The 17,012-nt window shown below is 47.5% G+C and overlaps 5 protein-coding genes across 5 annotated transcripts; 2 read left to right on the top strand and 3 right to left on the bottom strand.

Annotated features, from left to right (window-relative positions):
- Positions 1-1,873: 1,873 nt before the first annotated feature.
- On the bottom strand, positions 1,874-2,539 carry MSY001_1498 (uncharacterized protein; the record flags this gene model as incomplete). Its single annotated transcript, XM_018883303.1, has 2 exons — positions 1,874-2,091; positions 2,122-2,539. 2 exons carry the CDS (start codon positions 2,537-2,539, stop codon positions 1,874-1,876), a joined length of 636 nt encoding a protein of 211 aa, XP_018740076.1.
- A 721-nt stretch (positions 2,540-3,260) lies between these two features.
- MSY001_1497 (uncharacterized protein) lies at positions 3,261-4,904 on the top strand (the record flags this gene model as incomplete). Its single annotated transcript, XM_018883302.1, has 1 exon — positions 3,261-4,904. One exon carries the CDS (start codon positions 3,261-3,263, stop codon positions 4,902-4,904), a length of 1,644 nt encoding a protein of 547 aa, XP_018740075.1.
- A 48-nt stretch (positions 4,905-4,952) lies between these two features.
- MSY001_1496 (uncharacterized protein) lies at positions 4,953-5,555 on the bottom strand (the record flags this gene model as incomplete). Its single annotated transcript, XM_018883301.1, has 2 exons — positions 4,953-5,084; positions 5,184-5,555. The coding sequence occupies 2 exons, from the start codon at positions 5,553-5,555 to the stop codon at positions 4,953-4,955; spliced, it is 504 nt and encodes a 167-aa protein (XP_018740074.1).
- Positions 5,556-6,726: 1,171 nt separating this feature from the next.
- On the top strand, positions 6,727-8,358 carry MSY001_1495 (uncharacterized protein; the record flags this gene model as incomplete). Its single annotated transcript, XM_018883300.1, has 2 exons — positions 6,727-6,989; positions 7,032-8,358. 2 exons carry the CDS (start codon positions 6,727-6,729, stop codon positions 8,356-8,358), a joined length of 1,590 nt encoding a protein of 529 aa, XP_018740073.1.
- Positions 8,359-12,149: 3,791 nt separating this feature from the next.
- Positions 12,150-16,537, bottom strand: KRE5 (Putative protein involved in B-1,6-glucan biosynthesis; the record flags this gene model as incomplete). The annotated part of the gene is made up of 2 exons (XM_018883299.1): positions 12,150-12,714; positions 12,741-16,537. 2 exons carry the CDS (start codon positions 16,535-16,537, stop codon positions 12,150-12,152), a joined length of 4,362 nt encoding a protein of 1,453 aa, XP_018740072.1.
- Positions 16,538-17,012: the final 475 nt, after the last annotated feature.

Below are 17,012 nucleotides of genomic sequence, written 5' to 3'. Positions count from 1 at the left end.
CCACCCATGCCGCCGCCCATGTTGCCGCCCATGCCGCTACCTTGATGGTTATGCCCTGTGAAGCCACTGACGAGATTGTTAACCAGGTTGCCGCTGCCACCTGATCCACCATTCATACCATTCCCCTGATGATGGCCACCACCTAAGACGTTGCCAATGAGCTCGTTGACCATGTTGCCGTTACCACCGCCCATGGATCCGCCATTCATACCACCGTTCATACCACCGTTCATGCCGCCGCCGTTCTGTTTATTGAGAACTTTCCCAAGCAGCTAATCATGTTAGATCTTTAGAGTCGTTCCATACCTTTTTGCCCATGTTCATGAGCTGTCCTTTATTCTGGAAATCGTCCATCTTGTTTGAGGGTTTTGGTTTGTTTCAACGCGTTCGAATGTGTGCATTCTCTGATTAACTCCCCGGGCAGCCGCTGCTGATCGTCCAATTAAATACTCCACACAAGAGTTCGTCCACGTTGGCCCTCTATGGTCAGTGCGGATCGGCGTGACCAGCAGAGCGCATCTCAAAGAACCCGCGCGAAGGGCACGGGAAGTGGTCGAATTGCTACGCCACAGGAGCTCTCCGATTTTCGATCCATTATTTCGTCTCTTGAACATTTCGACACTAGTCAGATCAGCACGGAACTGAGTGATGACGCCCGGAATCGGCGTGGGATGAATGAAGCTCTTGCGCGGGCCATTGATTCGCTGAATGGTACCTCAGAAAATGCAACTTGGAAAAAAGACCTTGAAAAGAATGCTTACAAGGTACTACGGAGGCATTCTCACGTTTTGTGGCCACTTCCCTGCCTTGACGTGCCAGCGCCTACGGAACTTTTATCCGATGAAATTGCTACGTCTGCAGAGAAAATTACACCTATGTATGAAAACGCGGCCCATATTTCTAGCCTCAATGGTAGTGAGCATGGCCAAATTTGGATGGCTGTACAGGCGGCCCTATATCGTGTGCTCTCTTTGCTTAGTTGGACATTTCCCTCGCATTTGCCTACATCCTCATTACAAAAGGAAGTCGAGCGCCTTACAGCGAATGCAAAAGGCTATAAACCCGAAGCATTGCGTTCTGTTTTATCCTACTATAATTGGAATATTGACCGACTCCCACGCTCTCATACTATCGCTTGGCGCGATGTACTGGCTGTGGCTCTGAGCACAGAAAATCCGGCTCTAATTGGCGCTGCAGAGAAAGCACTATCATTATTACAAGAACTATACAATGCACAGCCTGAAGAACCCAAGCTTGAGAAACGCACATGGTCGCTTCATTCGAATGCCCCTCTTCTTGAACGCACTCGCATGCTTTGTGAAGCGCGTAACAATTGTGCCAAATATCAACTGAAGGATTACATGAATGAATCCATCGATACCGACCATATCCTCTCTCCCATGGAGTCTGACACATCCGTTGTGCCGAAAGGAAATGATATGTTACTCTCGGATCCACGTGAGCAGTCCTGGCTCTCCGGCGTTGATGAACTCTATGCCTCTTTAATGTGGGAGGGGGAATCTGACGATGTATCCAGCGATTCTGATGTCAATGAATTACCCTCGGATCTATATTTTCCAGACGAGTCGCCGCAATCTTCGGATTCTGATTCCGAATCAGAGGGCGAAGATGAGGACTCTGGACCAAGCGACAGTCCATCGTCGTCTTCTAGTTCATCAAATTCCTCAGGATCTAGTACGGAGTCTTCCGAGAGCGAGACTGGTACAGACTCCGAAATTTCAGATGAAGAAGAAGTATTGTCTACACACAAAAGACAAAGTTCGTCGCCCTTGCCAGTCCCGAAGCGCGTACGGACAGATAGGCCAGCTTGACCTCTAATTCATACTAAATTGCCAGACTTGCCTGTTGACAATCATGCGCGGAATTCCGCTGGAACATCCTGTCCCCCCTCTTCCTTGGTGGGACGACGGCCGTGATAGTTGACAAAAGATTCTTCCCATTTCACATATTCTTTCCAATACTCCCGCATCATTGTCTCTTCGTCTTCCTCCAATGCTGGCGCAGTAGACTCTGTCGTCGAATCTTTGGGAGGTTCAGGATCCTCTGGTGGCGCGTCCGTGGGTGGAGGAGCTAAAGGTAAGTTTTCATACGTCAACGTACGCGGAATGTCATCCTCTGGTGGTGGTGGCACTTCGGCACCTTCTGGGGGCGGAGGAGGTACCGCATCCTCTTCAGGTGGAGGAGGAGCTTCGCCTTCTGGCTCAGCGGGCTGAGACTCCGCACCACGATTCAATGAGGCTTTCGCCTTGCGCCATTCTTCCGTGACTGCATCAACCAAATCCATGGCCATTAACTTTGCGCGGTGAACCTGAATAGCCTCAGGACCAGAGAGATGGATATGCATCGTCTGCTCAAGCTCTCGACCGGACTCTGACTCCAGATAGCCTGAACCTTTGCCTTTGATCTGCACACGGACGCGTGTTTCGTGTTGGATATATTTCACGAACAAACCAGTAGGGCCAACGATCTTGGCACGGACGTTAAAGTTACGCAATGGTTCCAATGTAATAGGAACCATAGCCTCAGGCCAGCCATTGGCCCCACGTTGGTCACTTCGATGCAGGCGATCGTCTAATAGCGGCGGCAAATCTTGAACCATGAGGTCGTTGATTCGCGCAACACAGCGGTCCAAGCTTTCCCGTGTGTCCGAAGTGACATGCAAATAAAGAGGCGGTTCTCCAGGGCGCGCTTTGGTCCGGTCTGGGTACCAGGTGCCGCGTGTGTACACACGTGCACCTGTTTCGTTTCGAAGTTCGTCTTGGGTCTGACGCTTCGTGAGCAGATATCGATTACGTTGATCATTGATTTCAATATCATGTGTGTAGATACCATCTGGGCCATCATCGTCAAAGTCAGGATGGCGCATAAGAGCGCCCGGTCCCGTAGGGTCAGCAGCACGGGAAAACTGCGCGGCTATCTTCGCAGCAGCAGCGGCAGCAGCTCGAGCCGCTGATGGTGAGTACATAATACGTACCAGGTCGGGTACTTGTGGTGGTTTCTAGGGCCATATTTTGGCCAGAAGAGCCCGGCTCAGCAGGTCGATCCCACTTACTCCTGCGTTCGGACATGCTCTGGATAAAACGGCAGGATTATTGCGACAACCTTAGAGAGTGACAGCCTTCGCTTAATTCCACAATGGTCAGGTTAGCAACGTGACGTGGAGTTGACGTGCGTATATCCTCGGGACGAATGCACGGATCTACACTTAGATTAGTTTCTCTACCGCCACATTAAACATCATGAACCAACTCCCTGTCCATGAGGAACTCCTGAATCTTGCACAGAACAATTCCATTAACTTGAAGCAGGCTTTCAAGGAAGATTCCGAACGCTTCTCCAAGTTTTCCACGCACTTTGAAACTGATGCCAAGGATGTGTCGATTCTGCTGGACTACAGCAAGAATCTGATTGATGAGAAGATTTTCGGCAAACTCATCCAGCTAGCGAAAGAGTCTGGTGTAGAGAAGAAGCGTGACGCAATGTTCAAGGGTGAGCACATCAACAACACTGAGGACCGGGCGGTACTGCACATTGCTCTGCGTGACCTGCCTGGGGACTTCCCGGTGTCTGAACCCGGTGTAGAAGAGGTCAAGCCCGAGCTTGAACACATGCGCCAGTTTTCGGACAAAGTACGCTCCGGCGAGTGGAAAGGCTACACCGGAAAGCCGATCCAAACCGTTGTGAACATTGGCATTGGCGGCTCCGATCTCGGACCTGTGATGGTATGCGAGGCGCTCAAGGCGTACTCGAAGCGTGATCTCCAGCTGCATTTCGTGTCGAACATCGATGGTACCCACATGGCTGAGGCTTTGCGTGCGTCTGACCCCGAGACAACGCTTTTCATTATTGCCAGCAAGACTTTCACCACCATCGAGACGATCACAAACGCTGTGACTGCCCGTGAGTGGTTCCTTCGTGCAGCCAAAGATAAGTCGCATGTTGCCAAGCACTTTGTGGCTCTCAGCACGAACGAGCCTGCAGTGACAGAATTTGGTATTTCCAAGGAGAACATGTTCAAGTTTTGGGATTGGGTCGGTGGCCGCTACAGTCTTTGGAGTGCCATTGGTCTCAGCATTGTTCTCTCGATTGGCTTCGACAACTTCAAGGAAATGCTAGATGGTGCCCATGCCATGGACCTGCACTTTAAGAATGCACCTTTAGAGAAGAATCTGCCTGTGATCCTTGGTGTTCTCGGTGTGTGGTACAACAACTTCCACGGCGCTTCTACTCATGCATTACTGCCTTATGACCAGTACCTGTGCAAGTTTGCTGATTATTTCCAGCAGGGAGACATGGAGTCAAACGGCAAGTTTGTTAGCAAGTCTGGTGTTCCTGTCTCGTACCAGACCGGTCCTATTATTTGGGGTCAGTCTGGAACGAACGGCCAGCATGCTTTCTATCAGCTTATTCACCAGGGTACCAAGCTTGTTCCTTGCGATTTCATTGCTCCTATTGAGACACAGAACCCACTAGGCGAGCACCATGATATTTTGCTCTCTAACTTCTTCGCACAACCCGAGGCCTTGGCCTTTGGCAAGTCGGAGGAAGAGGTGGCAACGGAGTTGGGATCCAAGGCTTCCAACCAAGCTCTTCTAAAGAGCAAGGTGTTCCGTGGTAACCGCCCCACTAACAGTATTATGGTCCAAAAAATTACTCCTAAAACCCTTGGTGCTATGATCGCCATGTACGAGCATAAGATTGCTACTCAAGGGTTTATTTGGGACATCAATTCTTTCGATCAGATGGGTGTTGAACTTGGAAAAGTGCTTGCCAAGAAAATCCTACCTTTGTTGAGGCAGAAAGACACTTCCAAGGTCGATGCCGATGGTCACGACTCTTCGACATCAGGTCTAATCAAGTACTATCTGTCGAACCAGAAGTAGTGGCTGCATGTCGAGCAATATTTGCAAAGGTTAGAGGATCTATAGGCTTCATTTTAACCTTTCCATGCGTTTATTATACTCTTCCTTATCAGCACGGGCCTGCTCTTCAAATGGCTCCTTCTCCTTGGCACTGAGTGCCTTCCATTTAGCGCCCGCTTCCTTTGCAAATTCATATACAGGCTGTGTTGTCTGTGAGTTTGCACGCAAATGCTGCGCGAAAAGGAAGAACGCACTCAATGGGCGCTTCATATTATCGGGCACTGGTATGTTCCGACGCACAGCCTTTTTCCCCATTTTACGCTGGTAAGCCAAAAATTGGTTCTGACGCTGAATGTCGTCGGGAGTCAGACTCTTTTGCCAAGCCTTCAAGTCTTTTTCATACTGAGCCACATGCTGCTCATAAAGCTTGTCCACACGGGCACGTTCTGAGTCCGGAAGCTTTTTCCATTCAGCACCGATAGTCGAAGCAGCGGACTTAATATCAAAGACTTTGTTTCCGTCTTGGTTTGCCTTGCGGAACTCAGGCTTTTCTTTGAGCTCTTGTAGACGCTCCATGAAAAAGAGAACAAAGCGAGGACGTTTGGTCGGCTTACGATCGTAAGGAAGCGGGATTAGTTCACCAGATTTAGGGTCTCTACGTTCCCACGGCATATCCTTCTTTGCTGGCCCTTTTGGTTTCGTTGTCTTGGTACCGGCAGACTTGACATGTTTGTCGCTTGCCCTTCCTTTTGAGGAACTTTTGGCGGGTGACAGGGACGAATACGATGTAGTCACATATCCGGAAACAGAGCCGATCAATCTCTGCTTTAATGCTGGAGGGGAGAGCAAAGGTACACCAATGTATCGCACACTCGCCAACATGTTGATGGTGTCAAAGAGTGGCGTGGAGAAATGACCTAACTGCATGCGGGTTATTGGTTTCGATGCTCGGGCAATCGCGTCACGTGAAAACAACACGCTCACACGCGCACAGACGTTGGGGCCGTGCTACTTGGGATACGGTGATGTCGCAAAGGGTTACAATTCCTCTCTTACATTTTAATGAGTTAGTTTAATTTATCCAATCTGACATGAAAGTGTTTACAGAGTTCGTCAAAAGGTTAAAAATTCTTCTCAAGTACTTAGCGCTGATCAATTCGCAGCCTTAATTCTTAGGTTGCGGAAAGGATGGGGCGAGAGCGAACAAGAAAATCGATTATCAGCTCCTGAAGAGCCCTTTGTCTGGAAGTCTCATCAGAAGCGCGAGAGAAATGGCTTGGTTATTTTTTCTGGGGACTTGTTCAACCCGAGTGTCGAAAGTAGTGTTACGCGCGGCTCTCATATGGTGCCAGTAATCAACTCGATGCAGGTGGATTGCGCCGTTCTAGGAAAGTAAGTTTGTGCATTGTAACAGTAGTCATGACTGGGACTTTGGATATCCTCACCTCCAGCGCTTGCTTAGCAAAACAAATTTCCCTTGGCTCTTTTCCAACGTTGTGGATGCCTCATGGCGGCAAGATGAGCTCAGCCAGGGTTCTGAGAAGCCCAATGAGCATGATGAACAAATTGAAGCAACTCTACCTTATTTTGTATTCGAAGTCAAGGGCATTCGTGTAGGATGCATTGGGCTTGTGGAAAAGTATGTATTTTTTCCTCATGATCCAGAGAATGGCTTGAGACAGTACCAGGTTTTCCCAAGGAATTTGAATATCGCGACATGGTGGAAATCGGACTAAAACTTTCACATGAACTTCGCCAAGGACCTGAAAAATGTGATCTCATTTTAGCCGTCACACATTGCCGCCTACCTAATGATATCAAAATTGCCAATTGCCTAGGAGCTATGTCTAATGCTGATCCGAACCAACATGGTGTTGACTTAATATTGGGTGGTCATGACCATGTATACTACCTAGGTCGCGGTATTAACAACTTCAAAGGCGCCGATTTTGATCATGATATGATTGGATCAGAAGATGATAAAAGTACTCTTATCGTGAAGAGCGGTACTGATTTTCATGACCTCAGTGAAGTGCATATTTCGCTATCAGAGCCTCACCCTGACACTTGTGTTCGCCGTCGCACTATTGAATGCATTACAGGCACGTTCTTTCCATGATTGACATCAGTAAAGCGACACCAGCTTAGTCCAGAGGACCCCTCTCTGCCCGAGCTTCAAGTCCTTTTGGACAAGCTTATGAAGCGTATCTCGAAGTCCACACAGCAACCAGTTGCGCTATCCCTGAATGAGTGGGATGTAACATCCAAAGCTGTCCGGACTGATGAGTCTGGTTTTGGCGACTTTGTGGCCGACATTCTGCTCATGTCCATGGAGCGCACACTGCGAACACAGTCACCTGAGCAAAACGAAAATGCCGTTTCTGGTGGTTATCGTATGGCAGATTGTTCCATCATCTGTGGTGGTTCACTGCGAAGCGATAGCACATTTGGGCCAGGCGAAATCACTCTTGGCAACTTGATGGAAATAATGCCCTTTGAAGATCCAATTGTTGTCAAGGAACTAACCGGACAAGACATTTGGGATGCTTTAGAGAATGGATTCAGTGCATATCCCAAGCAAGAGGGCCGGTTTCCTCAGGTCGCCGGAATGCAAATTGTATGGGATTCCCGTCGAGAGCCCGGCCATCGTGTTATTAGTGTTGATTTTCTTCATCAACCTTTTGATGGAGAGATCACTGAGGGGAAAGATGTGTTCATGAAAATCCGTGATTCCTATTTATATGAACCCGATCATTGCTCTAACAATGAGCAATCTGTCATGGTACACCGAGCCATTCCTAAGGTTAAAAAGCCACTCAAGTTGGATCAAACGTATTGGGTCGTTACTCGCGAGTATCTGGCCCAAGGAAACGATGGGTATTTAGCACTCAGACGAGGCCGCTATATTATTGATGATGAATCGGGTCAATTAATGTCCGCTATTGTTCGCAAGTTCTTGCTGGGTGCGACATACATTTGGCGTTGGAATCATGTTGAATCTCGCAAGCCACATGTACCTACAGTACCTGACTCACCATCCGCTTCTGATTCCAGCTTTGACTCCAGTTTCAGTGTACAAGCTCGCAAAAGACGCCGTACATCTCTACTCACTCACTTATTCAACACCTCACTTGAAGAACCAGTCCATTTGTCACTAGGCACTAGCGAGGCAGTTCAACGTGCAAACGAGTTACGTCTACGCCGATCGAACTCATTTCGAAAGGAACAAGCCAAGTCAGGATATGTGTCGGATTCCGATACTGAGAAAAGGCGTGATCCACTTTTCGTGGACTATAGCCCAACATCAATTCGTGATGCCCTATTTGTTGCATCTCATGAGCATCATTCTCACTATGACACGGCCTCACGAATTGATACAAACCTTGTCCTGGAACAAGGATGCAAAAAGGAGGACTTGGCTGTCGTTGTGGCACTTCCTGATGGCCGCATGAGTGACCGTGGACGGCAGTCGTAGAAAATGGCTGTCCATATTCATGCCGTCTTAGTTACAATCATGTAATATAGGCCCATCATTGTCCTGAGTATAATATATATGGTCTGCAAAGGGCTTCATTCTCTTCCCTTTTCAACATCCTACCCCAAGGAATATATATATATATATATAACGTCGTTAGTGTCTGGATACCAGGATGATTTGATCTGATCTGTTGATATAGGCACCAATCAATACAAGAATGCCATTCTATGGCAAAGTTCTTGATTGTATTCTGATTCATAAGCTCGGTTCAGGTCTGACGTGCACGTTTGGTCTATTCAGAGTCAGCTAACCTTGTAGATCATTCATTTATCGTAGGCCACCAATCCGGCTTCCACGCATGCAGCTGCACAGGCCCATTCGCGGATTCGCTCGAAAGGACAAGATAAGGCGTATTTTCTGGACTTTGGATCTTTTCTAATTGAGCCAGACGAATAAGACCTAGGCCAATGTTGTGGATACCATTAAGAAATTTACCAGCCGAGCGTGAACGAGCTGTCTTTTTAATTCTGCTTTCACCGTTCTCATCTTGTTCTGTCAAATATATATCCGCACCATGCGCAGGTAGAATGTTGCTTGCATCCCGGTCGACCTCAATTGTCCCTGAACGATTTATAGTGGATGCCGTTAGCATAATGGGAACGATGCGTTTACGGACTAGACCCGTGAAATAAGTCCTTGCGGTGAGTTCTTGTCCAATATAACAACCCTTATGAAAATCCACTCCGTGCATATAATCCATACAACTTTCCAATGGTAGGCTCGACCCCATTATAATTTCTGACGCTCCTTCTGGGACACCTTGCAAGTAGCGATGGATCTTGTACTCGTCTTCAGGCAACTGCGTCAATTGTTGTAAATGGTTTGCAGACACCTCCTTGTGGACAAGAAAGCGCCATCCCATATTTGGTGCACGGACATCACGGTACAATAAAGTCTTGTCCAGGCGTGGTATACAAAGTTCAACACCGTCGCCCCATGCTTGATAGACACTCCATTGATCTGATACATCCTGGATTTTGACCTTAGAGCGAAGTTTGAAGCGACTAATAAACCTGATCAATTCTTTGGAAATGGTCTGATCTACTTCAACCAGAACCGATTCGTCATGCTCTGACGGAAGCCAGTGGATCCACGCGTCAGCCATAATGCGGCCCTGAAATGAGAAAATACAAGCGTACCTGAGGGTTCAAGAACCCTGTATAGTGTCCATCCATGCCATGATGATTCGGCGCATTTCTATGGATGGTCTTGAATGGTAAGATATTGTTGGTAGTATTACCTTGAAGGAACTTAAGCGTGTCGGGGCCACTGAGTTCATAAATTGATCGTTGACCAACTTTGCTTATGCAAGGGCCATATATAGATAGGTTTCTTGCACCATGTGCTATTGGTATGCGCGGTAAAGAGCGAAAGCTCACGCGGTGAGCAACTCGGATCATCCACAGCACACAGGACGGCAATATTGCAAAGTGGACCTGGCTCGCATCTATTTGAAATCTGACTAACCATGACATAAATACATTCCTCGTCTCCGGAGATGTGCAAGGACTTGGCAGCAATTTTTAGGGCTGCAAGCGGTCGCTTGCGGGAATCGGCGCACAAAATGTGCAGCTGGTGTTTGCCACTAGTACAGTTCAGACCTCCACGGAGACGTCTGAGCTCGCATATATCTTTCCCCCACCATGGAGGAAACGGGGCCAGTCCTGCCGGCTCCATCAACTGAACGTCCTAGATCTCCTAGGATGTTGAAGCATGGAAAACACATGTTTGCATCTATCAGTCAGCTTGCTGACAATGTTGTTACCATGCGATCCTTCTCAGATATATCGCGCACCGATTTATTTGACCGTGGTCCTGGGACTCCGGATGTCGTCCTTCATCAAGCGCGAAGACCTGGAAGCGGTGCAAGGTCATCTTCGAATGTGGGCGGTAAGTCAACACCACCTATTGTCCCTATTCCACTCGAACATACACCCGTCAGTTCATCGCCGTCTTCACATTCCTCTCCCTTGTCCTTCGATGATCATCACTCTCATTGGCGCAATAAATCTTTTCCAACTCACCTAGTTATGCCTTCCGCTCGTCGCGCCTCGACTATGGTACTAAATGATCAGAGCCCTCCTCTGTCACCATCGAATGGCAACGAGCTGGACCCACTCTCTTGTGGCATTGCTAATGGACCTTATGAATGTTCACCGATCCCTTCTATTTCATTTGATGGGGAAGGTATATATCCTTCAAACTCGATTTTGCGAAGCGAACCCCATTCTCCCGAGTCTAAACTGTCAGTGATTAAACCGCCAGCGGGACAATCGAGTCCACCCAGCAGCCTAGAGTCCTATGCCCCGTCTCTGACTTGGAGTATCCAGAGTTCAGACTCAGACTTTTCACCTCAAATGACATTACATGGACCTCGCCAGTCTGACATGTCCTTATCATCCAGAATTTATCAGAAGTTGTTCTCCTCTACCACTACTACTGTTGAACGTGCTGATATTGACCCTTCAATACGCGGCTGGTCTTGGTCACTGCTATGGCCACATATGTCAAAACTTCTTTTGCTAGGTTTGACTTTTTTGATTGCGACGGGACTTTTAGGGCTTTGCCTTAGCACACTCCCGCTGCACCTACCCAAACATCTTGCCCAGCTAACATTAAGTGAGATCCGTGATATTTGTGAAAGTCTGCAAGTGTACTCTCACAGCTCATTGCTCGCAATGGTCCATGTGTTCTTCGTTCTTTCTGTGTTTTTCACTTGGAAACAGGCCTTCTGTGTTCCGGGCAGTCTTATTATGAACATTGTCTTCGGTGCAATGTATGGTTCCTATGCAGGTTGTTTCCATGCATCTCTTTTGACCGCGTTTGGTGGTGCATTGTGTTATGCTCTGGCGTCCCCCTTCTCTGATGTTGTGGCGTTGTTCCCGAGAATTGCGCGGCCTTTGTATTCTATGAGTAAGGCATTGCAAGCAATGAACGCACCGAGGACCACTGAAGGGGCAGAGCATGCATCATCAATTCGTCTCGATAAAGATCTGTGGACATCCTTGTTGACTCTCAGACTTCTCCCTATTGTACCTTACGGCATGATGAATATTGCTTGTGGCGTGCTTAGTGTTCCTATTATACCTTACGTTGTCACACTGGGGGTGGGAAGTATTCCTTGGAACTTCTGTACGACCCAGATCGGCGAATTGCTTCTGGGCGTAGTGACTGCGATTCAAGCAAGTGCGGCGGAAGCAGCAGAAGTTAATGGGTCGACAGTAACGTCCGCATCTGGACAAGCTAGCGTACTGGCATCAGGTGCAATGACAATTCTTCTGCAGCATGTTTGGACTTTTGACATGATGATCAAACTGACCCTTCTAAGCATCGCCAGCTTCCTCCCCATTCTCCTCCATCGTTTCTTTGGTTTTAAAAAAGACTTGACTGCCCGTATTGAAGAGGGTGAGTCGGAAGACAATGAATGTATTTTTTTTTTTTTTTTTTTTAAGAAATGTACTTCTAGCTCTGCTACAGTTCATCGTGTAAATCGCCACGGTCATTTTCTCGCTTATGTATTTGTTCGGCCAATGCAGCCACCTCGAGATCCAGTTCTGTCCATTCAGGGATTTGGCGTCGCGCACGATCCAGTTTGGGTTCTTTCGTCTTTGGATTGCTGCAGAGGTCAATGGTTTTAGCTTGAGGAAGCCATTCTTTCGAGCACCATGTTTCGCACCATAGCCATGTTTTGTCTAAGGTATAAATCGGCAGGAACATTTGTACTGGTGTCAGTTCCAAATGAACTTACGATGGTTTGGCAAATCCTGGTCAAGATTGGCCAAAGAATTTTTGTCAGCGGTGAGCCGTTGATAGTGACGACGTAAAATATCACCGGCACCCACATAGCGGAACCTTTTTAAGTCCACCACATAAAGTGCTGATATATGGTAGGTCATTCCCCGAAGGAAAGATTTCCAATAACCTTTTTTCCAGAAACGATATCCATCCATATCTTCGCTGTCATCGCCCATGGGGGGGTACCCATAAGGTGCGCCATGAAGATCCATATCAATCAACTCCTTTAAGTCTGTTCGGACAATTTGATCTGCATCAACGAAAATCACACGATCCAGATCTAATGGGAAAAGTACATCCAAGAAAAGGATCTTATATGCCCAAATCATACGTTGTTTCTCAGTCTGCTCACGAAGCCAGCTAGGCCAGGCAAAGGTAATCAACTCATACTTGAAGTGATAAGCGTTGGCTAAGTGAGGAATATAAGCTTTGAATGAAGGCGACAGGAAGTTTTCGATAAACCAAAATTTAACTGTGCTTTTTGTGTGCCGTAAAACGCTGTCGTTATAAACCCTAATACATACCTTAAAATCATAATATAGGTCATGCGTTCATAGAGATGACCGCTAGCAATTGTGAAGATATTGATATCGGCATGTAAACTTCTTCGACCAAGTACAAAAGATACCATGTCATTGACTTTAGCTTTAACGTGGTCCTTGAAACTCACATTCTTAAGTTCGTTAACCTGGGCCACTAGGCTGTCCATCTCTTTACCCAACCGCTTGCGCACAATTGGGAAAGTCAAAACTCCGGAGAGTTGGTTAAGCACAATGTAAGAGCCTGTCACATCAACTGAGGGACTTTGCCATCCCCAGGCCCCAACAGACTTCATTTCGTACAAATCCGAGCTAACTCCAGGTCTGATGGATAGTTTCCAACGACCCGGCTGACCACGGAATTGAAAATACCCTAGCGTCTCCATGACAATAGTATCCAGAGACGAAGAATCATCGTCTGTCGAAAGTGATAATTGGAGTCCACTAGGTGTAGGCTCTTGGTCGGCTCGAGCATGTCCCTCAATCAATATGCTGTTGACTGAAAAAATAGCTTCCACTACTCCTGTCACATCAGAAAGTCGAAGGTTATCCAAGTCGTAGAGTGCTTCTTCTGCCATAGCAACAATTGAGCGAGGAGTGTGTAATTGCATCGTCAATACAGATCTCGGCGGAATGCCCGTAAAAACAGTAGCAGGTGCAATTTCATATCCGTCTGAGTTGAACGCTGGTGTAACGCGCATGTTGAAGCGGGAGAACTTCTGCAGAGGAAGTGAGGTAACGCGTAAACTAGGGTTCATCCTCACAGTGAAACGCACACCGCTCATTGATGATAGCATTCGCAGAGTGGAAGCAAAATATGAAGCTTTGGAGTCAAGAGGATTCAGTACACCAGTAATATGTACAGAACTGGACGGATCCCCTTGAGTAATGCACAGGTCTGCTCCAGCTTGAAGAGCAAGAGAAACAGGCATACGATTTGAAGAAGGGCTAAAGGACCTCCCTTTGTTCAAAATTTCAGTGAATGCCGACCCCACCGCAGACAGCACAAACTCCATGACTTGCGAGCGCACGTCAGGGGGGGCCAAAGGGACATTGACGGCCTCGAGCAATGCATCAACGTGTGTGGATTGTTCCCATGAAAGAGCCTCTTTAACATCTTTGGTGCGCAAACCAGTCACACCGGAGAGAATATGGCCGTTGATAAGCAAAGTAATACCTTGCTCATGATCAATATTGGATGCGAGTAGGAATGCTGACGCAATAGGTTTCCAAGAATACGCCTTCAAGCTCATACCATAATCCGAGCTCAATTGAGTCAGAGCGGCGACACGATCTGGCGACTTCAGTGCTTCACTTAATAACTGTGGTGAAATATCCGAGAGGGCTCCAGAGTACATTGCCGATAAGAACCATTGAGAAACAAAGCCTTCATCGGATCCAGTGTGAACAAAGGAAAGCCTGAAGGGTTCAACAACAGGGTACATAGCATCCAATATCACGGTAATTTCGGACAGAGTGGATTCCGAATCCAGGTCGCCAACAAGACGAATAGAAATGAGCGAGTCGTTTCTCGAATACACAAAATGACGTAGGGGATCGCCAAGATTTCCAATTTGACGAAAAATGTGCGGAAAGTTAACAAACCTGCTTGGTCGCAAAGATGCTTTCGTTTCTTCCAACATGGTTCGCAACATAGACCGTGATGATTTAGTGTCTTCGAGGTGATAGAAAAAGGATTCGTACATATTGTCTTCGTCCAACTGACCAGTAAATATTTCATGACTGGCAAGGCGCAGCTGGTACGACATTGCCTGGGATATGTCAGAGAAAAGATTCTCATTCAGTGACACGGGTTGTCCATTGAGATACGCAGTTCCAAAAGTATCCGGGCGAGGAACCACGAAAATACGATCAAGATAGTCACGCAAACGCGATAGACGAAGCCGGAATGATGAGCTGGTATGGCTTTCTTTAACAAAGGACTCTAGCAAGTCCTTTTCATCCATGTCATTGAGTGAGAGCATTTGTCCCAATATGGCACGAGCTCGTGCCGCATCAACGCGACCAACCTGGTTAAGTGTAGACTGTGCAAGTCGTTTAAAAAGAAGAGAAATTTCATGGGGACGCAAATGATCAACAGCATACCAAAGGACTTGGGCAAGTGTCTCGCTTTCGCTATTCACTAGCAAGGGTACGACACCCCATCGTAGCGGCATCTCAGTAAGGGAGTGATCCAGCATTGAATTCATAAATAAAAGCGCATCCGGATCACCCAAATCAATCTGCACCACTAGTTGGAAGAAGTTACGTGCCACCAGTGGAAACCCGCTGGGCCATCGATACTCGACCATTTGTTCCACTGTTTGAGGCCACTGGGAAAAGGTGCCGTCTTCCAAGTCGTTTACCCATGCAATGACACGTGTGCCCACAGGGGAACTTTTGGCTTCTCGTTCATCACTTACATCATACAAAAAAATGGAAGGCCGCTGGGCTCCAAATGCCAACGTCACAGGCTCGGACGTAAGAATGGCCTCTGTCCCTTCCGGAGATATACCAAGCTCAGGGACATTAAACGTAGCCTGAAGCCTACGCTCTTCTTGAATCCGTTCAATCAGCTTTTGAGGGTCAAGCTCTTCTTCGGACAAAGATATGCCATTGATCCAAAATTGAGAGTGACCAGGTTGTACGAAGCGTGTTGAATGATCATTGAGTAGCGCGTAAATAGGATCAGATTTTGAAACGTGAGCAGAATAATGCGACAAAGCTGCTGCGTAAATAGGAAAGTCCGACGTCAGTGCCAATAGCGTTGACAGAGGATCTTTGGACTCTAGAATAAACTTGGAGGTAGCTTGGCCTAAGTAAATAAAGTCAGGAGCACTCAGATTGCTTTGTATTTGGACAGCCTCTTGAATGGAAGGGTGCGATTTGGTCTTAGAGCGTTGGTAAAGTTGCCTTAAGAGATCAGCACGCATTTCACTTATGGGATCTTCCAAATGTTCAGAATCTTTGTTTGCGGAGTGTTGCAGGTCCACTTGGCGGTCATCTAAGACCAGATAGTCCACTTTCTTGAGATGTAAGGACGTGCCAAAACTAGAAATATATGGCATTGACTTTCGGAGCTCCACTCGAGCCACAGAAGGGCGCCAACGCAGAACGTACGTAAAAGGCTGCTCCTCTGCCAGGCTCATAAGCATATTGTGAAAGTTCAAGAATGACTCAGAATAAGGGTCAGCATAGAGGATTGCAATATATCTTGCTGGATGCAAAGTCGGGTATGCATGATCCTGAGGGTGAGCAATAGGCGATCCGTGCACTGTTTGATTCAAGGTGAGGCGCGCTTCCTCAGGGGAACAGATAGCGCGCCCATTGAAGTGGACAAACGTAGCGCAAGAAGGGCTAAGTGCCTTGATCTCTTTACTGGTGTTATACACTTGATAATGTGCTTCGACACTTGCGGCAGACCAATGTTGTGCGACGTTCACGTGCCACTCATCCAGGACCTCTCGGTATTGTGACACTTCCTGTTCGGCCAAATAGTCAATAATGGCTGACTTAACCCACTCAAAGGTTTCTTTCTGGGTATAATGAATAAAGTGGTCTGCTGTCTCTTTAGACCATATTCTTGACACAATATGGAAAAAGTCGTGGGGCCATACTTGCCCCACCGCTTCGACCATCTCAAGCAATGGTGCAGCATGCAAAGCGCTTTCGGAATAGTTGTGCCAATGGTGACGCAATTTTACATGGACTTCATTCTCTGCACGGCCTCTAGATATACTGCAAAAAACAGCAAAAAGAACGGCCCAAGGTACCCACCACATGGCTGGAGGAGTCGGTGTAACACCGTAGCGTGGCCTCCATCTTCGTCACGTGCAAGTGTGCCAGTGGGGAAGGCGCGAGGCGTCGCTCCGTGCGTCCTCGATTGCATGCCGCGAGACCCTTTTCATGACTACGAACGGGACATTCGACAAGCCTTGCTAAAAGCGGAAAATCTAGCTAGTAAAGCAAGTTCTGATCCAAATATTAAATTAGCTCTGAAGAGCACCATCGATGGTCTGAAGCAGGATCTCCAAGATGTGAATGAGGCCATCCGTATTGTGGAACAAAGTGACGCTTCACGGTTTGGCATTGACTCTCCAGAACTCCAAAGACGCCATAAGTTTGTAAGGGAGAGTGAAACTGCTTTAAGAGTATGTGTTGAAGGCTGACCGAAGCGCCTTACTTTTGAACCTTCCGCTTCGGTGACTGCGACGTCTTCCTCTCTGGCGTGGGAACAAGAGCAACAAAAGATCCTCC

This window comes from Malassezia sympodialis, genomic scaffold, assembly GCF_000349305.1.
Source record: "Malassezia sympodialis ATCC 42132 genomic scaffold, msy_sf_6, whole genome shotgun sequence".
NCBI lineage: Eukaryota > Fungi > Basidiomycota > Malasseziomycetes > Malasseziales > Malasseziaceae > Malassezia > Malassezia sympodialis.
This window is presented reverse-complemented; position numbering and strand designations above follow the sequence as displayed.